The sequence below is a fragment of the Trematomus bernacchii genome, unplaced genomic scaffold (assembly GCF_902827165.1).
Source record: "Trematomus bernacchii unplaced genomic scaffold, fTreBer1.1, whole genome shotgun sequence".
Taxonomy (NCBI): Eukaryota; Metazoa; Chordata; class Actinopteri; order Perciformes; family Nototheniidae; genus Trematomus; species Trematomus bernacchii.
Genome location: NW_022987689.1, coordinates 3,308,610 through 3,321,483, shown reverse-complemented (window position 1 = coordinate 3,321,483; position 12,874 = coordinate 3,308,610). Strand labels below are relative to the sequence as shown.

At 45.5% G+C, this 12,874-nt stretch overlaps 1 protein-coding gene across 1 annotated transcript in view; it reads right to left on the bottom strand.

The window, feature by feature from the left end:
- The window catches only part of LOC117488595 (zinc finger protein 521), an 87,453-nt gene that overhangs the window by 38,580 nt on the left and 35,999 nt on the right, over positions 1-12,874 (bottom strand). The window contains 3 exon segments of the mRNA XM_034137593.1: positions 7,397-7,481; positions 7,650-10,601; positions 10,603-11,156. Of these exon segments, the coding sequence (XP_033993484.1) occupies positions 7,397-7,481; positions 7,650-10,601; positions 10,603-11,156 (3,591 nt within the window).

The following is a 12,874-nucleotide window of genomic DNA, read 5'->3' as shown; positions in this document are numbered from 1 at the left end:
CTAACAAGATGGAAATAGATCCCCTTAATTAAATCCTGGGTGTACACTAATTCCTTACTAAATCTGCACCTCTCTGACGATTCCACATCAGCACCACCATGCACTCCAGTAAACATATAAGCACTGATATCAACATTAAACCTTAATAACTAATAAAGCTTTCATCCAGGGAGTTCCTGTGTGATTTCCATTAATGTGGGGGGAATCGCCCAGGACCATCTCGCTGCTTTCCGGAGCATGTTGACGCTCAAGCCGGGGGGTCGGTACACAGGGAAAACAAGGAGGAACTTTAGCTGTGCTGAGTTGTGGGATAGAAGAGATGCAAATTGCATCCGCTTGAACTCCAACCATATGTGAAAAAAATGCAGTTTGAGGAGATGCACAAATTTAAAGTAAACTGAAGAAGTAAACAACTGATTATTGCAAAAAGGAGCAAAGATTATAAAGTAAACAACGATGGGTATCCATTTCGTGGCTCTGCCCTCTCTCTTTTAGAGGAGAAATGGCGGTGCTTTGACTGTTGAGCAGGGAGTCCTATCACACAAGACACACAGAGTGGGGTGATGGTGGGGGGCTGGCCGGTGGCCCGCAGCACCTGAAACCTATTAGAGAGCTTTGGAACATTCCACAGGGTTCTTCCACGTTGGCCAGAGGGCATTGTAAAGGTCCGCACAGAGAGGGTCGCTGAGACTCAGACGCCGACAAAGAGCCAGCAAGGTGAAACACTAAAACTAAAGTTTGATATCTAGGAGCAAAGGGTCTGAGTTTATATATATATATATATATATATAAAGAGAGAGAGCGAGAAAGGGTACATTTAATGTTAGTGTTTTTAATGTCAGAAAAACACATTTTGGTTCCACCAGTTTCTAATTTGCCTTTGGTCCCTGCTGAAATTCAAAATATGGTCTTAAAGCAATAACATTTTCTGCACTTAGATTCACAAGTAGTTTGTCTTCATAAAGGCCCTATGATTAAAACATTTACCGTTGGCAAGCCAAGCTGAACTTTTATCAACTTTTTATCAAATGGTTTGCCATCTGGACTTAAAACAGTAGGGGCCCAATAGTGCGCTGACACTAAAAACAAACACGCATAAACACACACAACCTGCTGCCAAATTTCTTGGAGATAGCCTTATCTTCTCCGCTATGTGTGTGTGTGTTATATGTGTTTTAGTGGTATCAAGGCCCAGCTCTTTGGCTGGATCTGTGTCGATGCCTCAGTGTTATGCTCACTGGGTTTAGCTCTATGGGTGTCTGTGGCCTCTCCTCTGGCCGCCCGTGTCCATTTGCTCTGCGGGTATGGCAGGCCTGAGCTGACAGATGGCCGCCCCTCTCCATTCCGCTCCAGAGTAACACAGTAACTGGTTTTTCCTCCGCCGTTGACCTTGCCACAGCCAGCCAGCAATCCAGGCTGGCACTCGGCCTGTCGAACAGGAGGGTAATGAAGTCCAGCGCTGCTCACATGATTATTAAGGCTTTGACGCTGGGGGGCCTTTCAGAACCCTATCCCCCTCCCCTCTCCTCCCCTGTCTGCCATTCACACAGCCAAAGTTCGATGAGGATAGTAATTCGTTACATGGTACTTTGTTAAACCACTGTTGTGCACCATAAAGAGGGCTAAAACTTGTTGGGGTGTTCTTTTGGATTCTGTTTGTACTCTAAAACAAACCTCTCTGCCCCTATGAAGCGTACTTAACAACAATTTTGAGAACGACATTGAGACTCTTTCCTATTCAGTAGCATATGATAGCTACTGGTGTCCCAGCGTGCATGTCATTCCAAAAACGTGCCAAGTAAGAGCCACTACACAAAGTTAGATCAAATCTGTCACACTAAAATTGGTGCTGACAACCTCTGAAAGCAATGCAGTTCAGCGGCAGCGCACCACTTCACTCTCACTGTAATTCCCCCTTACCACAAGCATCTCTAGGCATGCTTGGAACCCCGGTCCCATCAGGGCCAGGCTGGGATTTGAGAGGTGTAGGTTGCAGCTCTGACCTTTACTAAGGCAGGGCTGTCTGTTTGCACTTCTCCCATAAGCCCCCCTCCAGTCAGACTGCTAAGCAACCCCTTCAGACCAAGGGTGCGCATGCACCTACGGCCTTGGTGACATCTCAGAGACCATAGGGAGGCAGAGAAATGCAGAGGTTAATTCTGATCATCCAGTATTTATGGGCTTCATTTCAGAACAAGGGTTGGCATTAACACTCTAAAGGAGACATCCCTCCTGTATATCAATAAAACATAGCCAGAAGCACAGGAAGAGCCTACCTTTTATTCAGGTCGCCCAAGTCCCTGAGTAGACTTGCATAGGAGGTTTCTAAAAGTACATGCCCTTATTAGATGATGTCTTTAAATTCAAAGAGAAAAATTATGACTTCATACAAATGTGTATTTTTGTATCTAGTTTGTAATGTATGTATTAGAATAATTGGCCCAGGTCAGCCAATCTCTGAAAGGAATTGGCCCCGAGTCGCCATGGTGATATCAACCCACCGATTGCAATGCAGTAAGGGGCAGCAAGTGTTCGCTCGGAGTTTGTACAAACAGGCTGTATGAACTGAGAGCATCAGATATTTTCTCACATGTTGGCCTAGTCTGTGAAGTGTGGGGAAATGTCAGGAAAATCAATAGATAAGGACCACATCAGCCAGAGCTTGTCTGGCCTAGCAACAGAGCATCCCCATGGTGATGTCAATTACCTCTGCTTTACAACAAAAACACCAGGAAGAGCAAAACAGTCTCTGCAATGCTGTAAAACTTTTAATGCAGTCTCCTGGTTACATTCAGGAATTTGTCAGAAACTTATTTTTTTCTTGTTTCCACCCAGACAGGGTAGGTAACACCATGAATGTGAGAATCTTATTGATAGTTTTTTTTTTTTTTTTCGCAGCTCACTCTGTTTTCTATTCTCCTCATGGACGCCACATTAGTCAGGGAGAGGTATAATGTAACGAGCAGTAAGGTGCGCATAATTGCATATTAGCAGCAACACACTTGGCTGCACGGGAGGTGACTGCGCTAACGAACAGAGAGGCGTTATTAATCACCAATTAATAAAAGCAGGCAGATATCACACTCAGTATATGGCACGCATGGATTCCTTTGTTTCCAATGGCTGGTCCAGGCCTGTTCTCTTATTTATTTCATAAGATTGATCCTGTTCCTGTGCGGTGTTGTCTATTGAGTTCTGACTCTGATCCAGCCCCCTAGGAGTCAAATGAGAAATGTTTGGCCATGTTTGTTAGCAGATAACATGCGTGTGTTGTATATGAATGAGTCCCAGAAATGGAGGGAACAATAACAGATGTACGTAATCAAGGAGAATAATAGGAAAATAAAAAATCCCAAATTCTGTATATGTACCAGAAGAAGAGTAAAACACAAGTACTTAATTGAGTTGTTAATGTTTTGCCACAAGGACAGAGACAGTAAAGGAGACCATGTAATCATCATACACTGGCCAAGTACGTCTAGGGGCCAAAGACAAGAGGATATGTGTCAAGGATAATTTGCGGCTCTTTGCAAGAAAACAAAACAAGCCTTCCAGCTTCAAATGCTGTTACAGTGTGCCTCCTGTCCCTTCCCCTACTGACAGCCAACACAGTATGTTTTGCCAGGTTGGAGCACGGGTAATATGAATATGTGAAAGCTACATAGTGAGGAAGAGGACAAATAGAGAGATGGTGGACTGCAAGAGGGGAAAGGAGAAAGAGAGAACAGAAAGGAGGAGGAGAAACTAGAGGAGAGCTAAATGCCTCTCACTCGCTCTGCTCTCCAGCCCTGTAACGGCCCACAGTGCCCGCTTCACACAGAGCGGCCAGCTGTACAGCAAATGTGCCTTTCCCTCTCCGCCCCCGAACCTTTCCACCCCTCCAGTGCCCCCCTCTGCCAGGGCCGTCCAGGCCACCGGCTCCTCTCTGTGAGAGAAGGCTCCTCCCTTACTTGGCTTCAAGCTCAGTGCTGTCACCAACCCAACAAAATCTGTAGAGGTGACCCCGAAAACACTTTTCTGGGATGTGGTTTGGTGTGTTTGTTTACAATTGTCCTTCTGAGCACTGCCACCTTGGCAGTAGCTGTTTGGAATGGACAGGAGTGATATGACCATTGGATTGAAAGCAGATATAATGGAAAAGCACAAACCCTTTTCACCTTTAAAACCCTTTAAGACCGAGCCTGTGCTTCAAAACATGTCACCGCTCTGAAAATCCACACAGGGACATTTGAAACAGTGCGATAAATGGGCCAAACGTGCCCCCCATGAGGCTCCAAATGTCATAGTTTACAGTGGGGTCAAAGTGAAGCAATGGGGTGGCATGATGGCATGCTGATAAAACCAAACAGGCTTTTGTGTCAATGAAAGACCTTCAAACATTCTCCTAAAAAAAAACGACAACTTTGAAAAAAGCACTCTGATTATACATATTTTTTCCAGAGCAATTACTACAGATCAAGATGGCAAATTGAACTGCAGGACAGATTTGTTTTCTCACCTCAAAGAAAAATAGAAATAAAAGGTTTGATAGTGACTGCAGCAGCTGAAAGCTGTATAAATCTGTGTGTCTCTAGAGAAAAATCGGACACCCTCAATTCTGTAAGTGAGCCATGCCAAAAAAACTCTAAACTAAAGAGTGGCCAGCTGTCTTCTGGCTTGCTATTAAATTGCTCCTTGGATGGTGGCGATATCATTTTTTTCTCCATAGGAGGATCACACCAGGTCCCCAAACAGAGCGACCAGCTGTACAGCAAATGTGTACTGATCCATCTGGGCCCTAGCAGGCTGCGGCCTCCATCTTAAAACACGTGGGGCGGTTCACAGGCTTGGCTGGGGTTGGTCTTCAACACACCCCTCTGCACCCGTGGCCACCTCCTTCCCTTTCATTTACCTCCATTATCATACTAAATGTTGAGTAGCTGGGCACCAGAGCTGCGCTTTATATCTGAAGCAGGACCGCCATCGTTGTAGTGTAATATCCGTGCATCAAAATGTGCTGGCAGTCGTACAGAAGAGGCAGCCACGAGCACTTTGGACCGATGGGAGGAGCTGAGGGTGGAGACTGAGTGCACTTGGTTTAGAGAGACTATTGTATTACAAAGGCAGCTAATATGGACTTGTCTGGGTGAGACAGTCTCAGGTTTTGTTGTTCCATACACTTAGCACTATGCTTATGTCAAGGCACATCACTATATATAGAGTTATCAGTGTGAATTGACACCATGGAGCGGGGCATGGATGAAAACAACACCCCTATGAATCCAGCGTCTGCTCCATTACCTACGCTAATAACGCTGACAGCTGAGCGGAGATGACCCTAGCCCCCTGTTTCCCCTCTCCTGTGCAGATGGCCATTAAAAGGAGAAAGTGTCCCCTTTTCAGTAGAGAAGGTATTTAGAGCTTTTCCAAATTAGTGTTTTTTCCTGTGTTTTTGGCCCAAATTGGCTTTGCAGTGATTACAGGCTGGATTCAATGTAACCTCATCCTGCACTACAAGGGGCCTATTCTCCAGAAGATATATAAAACCAAGAGATCAATGTTAGTGGTGTGACCTCATCCTTTTTCCATATACCTCGTGTGAAATATATTTTCTTTATTCAATTCTGTTCCCTTTTTGTTTGTTGGTTCCACAAAATGCAGTCCTTTCTCGACAACACACTACCAAATCGTCATGACAATGAGTTTTCTTTTCTCCATAATTTAGAGATCACAAAACAAATGCATGTGACAGAAACCCTTTTGAGGAGTCTGATGAAACCCGTGATCATGTAGAATACAAAGCAACAGCATATCAGAGAAGTGAGACATCAGACAATAACCCAATCACCTATCCTCCTGTTATCTTAAGCTGTCTGAATTCCACTATTATGGGGGAACTGTGTGCTTGTGCGGCTGACAGACATAAAATAACCAGTAGGGGGGTTTGTTTTCTACCCTCCCAGTGTGCTCCGTGCCTGCCTTTGCGAGAGAAAGGACTAATGCTGGCATGGTACTGTATTAGGCACCCCCAGTAGAATAGTGGGTGAGCAGATCGCAAAGATGAATACAAAATACACACCTACACACTCTCAGCTCGTCTCTCTCTTTTGCAAATACACCGAAGCATCAAAATCACAAATCACATGCTTCTGATTGTTTATGCACAAACAGTGGGTCCCTGATAGAATTGCCTACCGGTCCTGATAGAATTGCCCACCGTGTTTAAATTCACCTGCGCCTAGAAGCGTGTCCCAAACAGAGAGGCGGTTTGGTTCCAGATCAATGAGTCTCTCTCCCACTGAAGACAACAGATAATGCAGTGTAATGAAAGAGCCGCCAAACGAGCTGAATAAATGAATGAATAAAGGGACGTGAGACCGGAATTCAGACGCCTACTTACTGCAGGCAAGAAAAACCTGTTTTCCAATTGTCTGTTCTCTACAAATTATTCTGCCTGCATACAAATGAAAACCAAAAGTAAATACGTTTTGAAAATGGCGAGGTTAGTATTACACCAGCAGTCTTTGTTTAGGAATCTTATGAAAGATAACTTGAAATTTGGAAAATAATGTGTGATACACAATGTGATAAAAATCAAATATCCATTTGTTCAGTTGATTTGACGTCGATAGAGCATGAATGTATTCTACCAAATGTTGTTTTCAGATCTCACTCATCTGAACATACTACTTAAGTGAGGAGGAGCAATAAACAAACAAAATAATGTACAGTTGCAATGTGGAGATTTCTAACAAAATTGTGGAATAATATTTGGATTTTTTTAACAGTTCCAATCAAATCTGTTTTGGCATTTTTTTTATTTAAATAATCTGTATATTTCTACTACTTCAAACTGTCTCCATACAGAGTGGTTTGAAGTGAAGAGATTCTGCTCCACAGGCATGCACACGTACTATAGTATACCATTCACATGCATGGGGAAATGAAGATGGTGGGTTTTAAAAATGCACAACACTGGGGATGCAGTTGATGGTCAAAATATTAAAATAATTCCACCTATTTGGTGATGTGATCCAGATACTTGTGAGCCTGAGTGAGACAGGGTCAAATATTTTATTACATATATCACATCAGTTCTGAGTATGTGATTCAGCTTTTGAAAAAATATGATAACACTGCCTAAAATGTATTTCAATGAATCAAATACTTGATGTGAAATTTGGTGAATTTTCCTTAATGAAGTATGCCTTCCAACATTATATTGCACACCTAAAAGCTGTGTTGATTAAATGTATGCTACAATTTAAAAAAATACATATTTTCCTAGATATTACACACTGTTTGGATGACTTTGTTCCAGGAGTTAATATCAAAAGTGGCTGGTGGGAAAATGTTATGTGGCCTCGTTAGTGTTAGTGTTGCCTGAATGAATACAACAAAAAGAGTTATCTCCTACCCAGCATGTGGTTGGCCACATGGACTTGGATGTCCCATTCACTGTAGAACACCATCTGACATTTGATGCACTGGTAGGTCTTCTTCTGAAAAAAAGACCAAGAGGAAACGGATAAATAAAGGGATTTTAGTAAATAATTACTTTGCACATTAGGTATCAGTTTTGTTCATGCATAGCAATGCAAAATATATTGTGAGGCTCAAGATGTTTTAACTGTTGTATTCATTCAGTATAACAATAGCGAAAACAATACCTCGTCAGTTTGTGAGGGACTGGCTTTTGGCATGGGGGACACCTGGGGGGTCTTGAGCTGTCCGCCGTTGCTGTCCCCAGCCTGGTCCCGATGCACTGTCTGGATATGGTTTTGTAACTCGGCTTCAGACTCAAACTTCACATTGCAGCTGGAGCATCTTGTCTTGGCAGCGGATAATGAAGATGTAGAAGAAGCTGAGGATGATGAAGATACCACTTTGCCTTTCGCGTCTCCAGGGCTGAGCCTCTCCCCCTGGATCCATGCAGCATTGGTTGTTGCTGGAGTGGTTGCTCCACCATGTTGCTGCAGTTGCCTTCCTCCGTTCACTGTTGGACTGGAGCTCTTGGAGCCAGCTTGTGTCACGCATGATGCACACAGTCCGTAAGGCAGTCCGTTGATGTCCAGTTTCACCAGGTCCTGTTTGGACCGGAAATCTTTCAGGCAAGAGGCGCACTTGAAAGGTTTTTGGGTATGGTGTAGCTGCTGGTGGTGAGCAATGATATTGTTGCGAGCAATAGTTGGGTAGTTGCCGGACATAGTGCCTGTCTTTTGCATATGGAAAGTACCATGGATTTTGAGCTCCAATGTGGAGGTGACGGTCTGCATGCACACCACACAGCGGAAACCTGTCAGGGAGTTCCTCAGGTCAGGGTGCATCTGGCAATGCTCCAGGAAGTCCTCCTCACTGTGCAGTGGCATCTTACAAATTCGGCAGCTACCTGTGTCCAGACTCTTGCTATGGGTGACCTTGTGCTCAGTCAGTGTGAGCAAGGAAGGGAAGCGCTCCCCACAGATGGGGCACATATAGTGTTTGACAGGCCCAAGGTGGGTCTGCATATGTTCCCTTAGCCCAGGCTCAGAGAAGAAGGTGCGCGAGCAGACATTGCACTTGTGGGTGCCCTTTATCATATCAGCTTTCCTTTTCATCATGGCACTCTCACCAGGGCGTATATTGTGGTCCCTCAACTGGTGGTTAGTGAGGAGTGAATCCATGGTGTAAGATGCTCCACAGATGTCACACGTAAACAAGGGATCTGCAGTGTCCAGCTCTTCCTCACTTCCATCGCGGCTGTTATGGGTATCGACCACAGTTCCTAATGTTGTTCCTGGACCATGGCTGTTTGTTAGGAGACTATGCAGCTCGACATCTTCTTTAGGCTGGCCATCCCCTACAGTAGCGCCATTAGCACCACAGTTCTGTGCCTTTCCCTCAAACACGCAGTGTTTCTCCCTCAAATGCTTCTCCAAAAGGACGATGGCATGGAAGGCCTTGCTGCAGAAGCGGCAGTTAAATTTCTTGCTGTGGGTAGTGATGTGGCACTGCAGCTCCACCTCTGTGCCAAAGGACTCGCCACAAAAAATGCATCGGTGGGAACGGCCCTGGTTTTCAAGATGGCTGTGTTTTACATGTAACTGTAGGTCAGTCTCATGCCTGAAGTCCCAGTTGCAGGAAGTGCAGCGATATACCTTTTTCTCATTACTGTGCTTAACAGCCAGGTGGAGCTGGGTTGACACCTTCGAGTCAAACACCTCCTGACAGAGAGTGCAACGAAAGAACACAAAGGTATGCATGTCGAGAAGGTGCTTCTGCAAGTCATCCACTGAAGTAAACTGCTTGTCACAGCTCTCACAGATGTAATACGTGGAAGTTATAGTGAAGTGAATTGTCACATGCTTCAACAGGGACTCTTGGTTGGGGAACTCTTTGTTGCACTGTGGGCAGGTGAGTTGGGGCTGCATGCCATCCAGATGAGTTTTTAGGTGAGTCTGGAAAAGGTCTAGACTGGTATACTTGGCTCCACACTGGTTACATATGAACTCACTGGTAGTGCGTGAGACAGAGCTTCCTTGTTTCAGCATGGTATGTTCCACAGATATTGGAGAAGAAGGGCTGAGAGTCCGCAGGGATTTCTTTCCATTGTTGATGTAGTTCAGTGCAAGTGGAATGTTCTTGTGATTCTCCTTGATGTGCTTGTTGAGCTTCAGAACACTGTTGAATATGGGTGAATTGGTGCAGTACGAACAGGAGTACACCTCTACTATAGACTCCTTGGGAGTTAAAGCCATGGGGGAGTCAAAGCGCAGGCTTCCCCCGTCACAGTGAGTCTGACGAACATGCTCCTCCAAGGTAGTCTCCGTCAAGAACCCCATGAAGCATTGAGGGCAGAAGAAGGCATTGCTCTCCTTTGCCACAGGACTTGGAAAGCCATGGGAGCAACGGATGTGTTCCTGGAGGGCGTTGAGGTCACTCAATACCTCAGTGCAGAAATTACACTGAAGGAGGACATCAGGCAAGCTGGCTAACAGGACAGCGTGGTCTTCTGCATTGTGGACCTGCCTAAGATGTTCATTTAGATTGAGTAAAGATGGCAGAACCTCCAAACAAAACTGGCAAGTATGAGCCTGCTCTGGCTTGTCCAGATGCATGGTTCGCAGGTGAATTTGAAGCACAGCCAAACTGGAGAATACTTGCTTGTTGCAGTACATGCAACTGTAGGAGACTTTGGGCTGCTTGGAGGAACGTCCTCCCATGTCTGATGTGTTCTGAGCAGCCCTCTTTCTCCTCCCCCTCGCCTTGGGCACAGGTGGGGCAGTTTCCACCATTGTTGAGCTGTCGACAGAGAGGTTAGAGTCAGGAGTGGTGCTAGAGACAGAGGTGTAGCCCACGGTCAGCAAAGAAGGGCTGTTGCTATGGTTACTAGATTCGGGGAGCTGGTGGATGTCCATGTGAGCATAGAGGTCCTCTACTGACAGAAAGTGCTCAGGGCAGATAGTACAGGTGTGTCCCTTCCTGTCTCGGCTGTGTGACTGGTCAATGTGAGTCAGAAGGGTGCCCTCATCACTGAAGGGCTCATGGCAGTAAATGCACTGTAGGGTGGCACCCAGGCCTCCGTCCTCTGATGGAGAGCATTCAGGGTGGCACTCAGCGATGTGCCTCTGGAGCTCCTCTGGGGACATCAAAACCCTCCTCACAACGGCTGCATTTGCGAGTTTCTTTCAGCTTCCATTCGTCACCTCTGGAAAGGCTTGCACTGCTTCCATCCTTGCCTCTTTCGTGTACTTGCATGTGGCCGTGGAGAGAGCTGGAGGAAAGGAAGCCTCGGCGGCACACAGGGCACTTGTGGGGTTTGTTAGAGGCGTGAGTTTTCATGTGGATTTTGAGGTGGTCACTGCGGGAAAAGGCAGAGTCACACTCTCCACAGTGGTACTTCTTATCACCGGTGTGAAGCTTCACGTGTCTATCTCGACTGCGCTTGTGCTTAAACAAGCGGCTGCAAAACGTACAGCTGAAAGGGAGTTTATCCCCGTGGCTCTGTTCGTGGCGCTTGAGGAAGCTTAAGCGGCTGAAGGACTTGTCACAAAACTGGCATGGGTATGGCAGGCCGGGGCCCCCTTCATCTTCGCCAAAATCATAGTCCTCGCAGTGTCCTGGAGAGGTCTGGTCTTTACTGGAGGGAGACGATGCAGGCCAAGAACCAGATGGGTCATCCTCAAGATCAGCACCGTCTGAGAAGAAGACCAAAAGAGGGGAAAAGGAGAAAAGAGGGTATATGGGGTAGGAAGGGAAAAGATGGAAAGAGAAGGAGAGAGTGAGTTAGAGAGGTGTATACTGTATTAGCAACTCATTGGTCTCACTCTTTGGTGTAGACAGGGTGGGCCACTGTGGTGTTATTTGTCATGGTAATTATAAGGTTGTGGTGTATGAATTTAGAATTTGCCACTAAGAACATTTCTTCTTCAGTGGAAACAATACTGTACCTCTCCTTAGGTGTTAGCTAAAAGTTACACTTATATGCAATTTAAAATATAATTAGAGAAGAGAATAAGTGGAAATACTTTTACCACAATTAACCTTGTATGTGGCCATGTAATGGCTTAGCCCACTGTGACTTAAAAACACAAAATCGTTGACATTTAAAGCCAACACAAGACAATGAGTGTACTTTAGGATGTAAGCCCGGCATGAGGTAAATTAGAACATTTCTATTATTCCTGAAAAGGTACTTGAATATTTTTAAAGAAACAAGAGCCCTTGAAATGACCTTAAGACAAGAAAAAAACAAAATAAGGAAAAGCAGCTCTCAAGAGTGAAAGAAAAGATTAAATATGCAATTTCGACCATAGCTATGCAAAGCCTTTAGGAAGCCTCCGCTGCAAAACAGATGATTTTCATGAAACATGGGCATCTCAGAACATCAGTCAATAGATATCAGATTATAGAATAGGCATTATTATCATATTTGTCTGTGTGGTCTGCGCTAAGCCGTAAGGCAAGTGATACAGGATGGATGAATGCGCAGGGATGCAGAGAGGGGCAAGGAGGGGACGGGGAAACGGATAGGGGAAGACAAACGAGAGGCTAAATATCTCACTCAAGGACAAGCAGGTGCAGAAAATGACCAGGGAACACCAGTCAACTGACAATGCAGCCCCCATTTCTTTTAACAATTACTTTAATGTGTCCCTTTTCAAATCGCTTCTTTGCCGACATTCCATTCCCCCGGTTCACTGTGCACATATGAATGGAAAACACAGAGCACCACTTTCCACAAGTTCAAAAGGTTACAGGCCACTTCTTCCCGCTGCCGATTCTAAGTACTGTGAACTTCCTTACCTAAATAAAACAACGTAATCTCAACCCCTTCAGAAAAGAAAAAAAACTGGAATGGGAAATGGGGAAAAACAAGAGGAAACTGCAAAGATTTATGAGAGGGACGAAGGAAAAGCACAAGCTCTTTCCAGGATCCAACCTCTGTACTCTCCTTCAGCTGACAATCTAAGTCTCGCTCTCTCCCTCTCCCTTGTTCTGTTGTTTTTGCTGGGAGATCTGCCCTTTGTCAGGATATCATGCCCTCTCTGAGCACTTACCCCCATCAGGGCCTATCTTCAGGAAACAGATGGGGTCGGAGGCCATTCCCTTGCCCCTCCAAACTGCTGAAAGCGGCACATTGAGAGCCCACCTCCACACCGTGGCCCTCCCGGAAACCTCCCACCCCTGGCAAGGCGCCCACTCTGCACACATACATCTCACTCAAGGAGCAAACCTTGCCTGATTTACTTGCTTTAGCTCTCAAACACGTCTCAATGTTTTCTCTCTCTCTCTCTCTCTGGTTTGAGGGAGGATGGGTGACTCAGTGCAATGCCCTCCTCCACAGAGGGGGCGGATCTGCCCTCACTCATGCTGCCTCCCAGGGTATAGGAGAAGAACAGTGCAAGAAGAATGA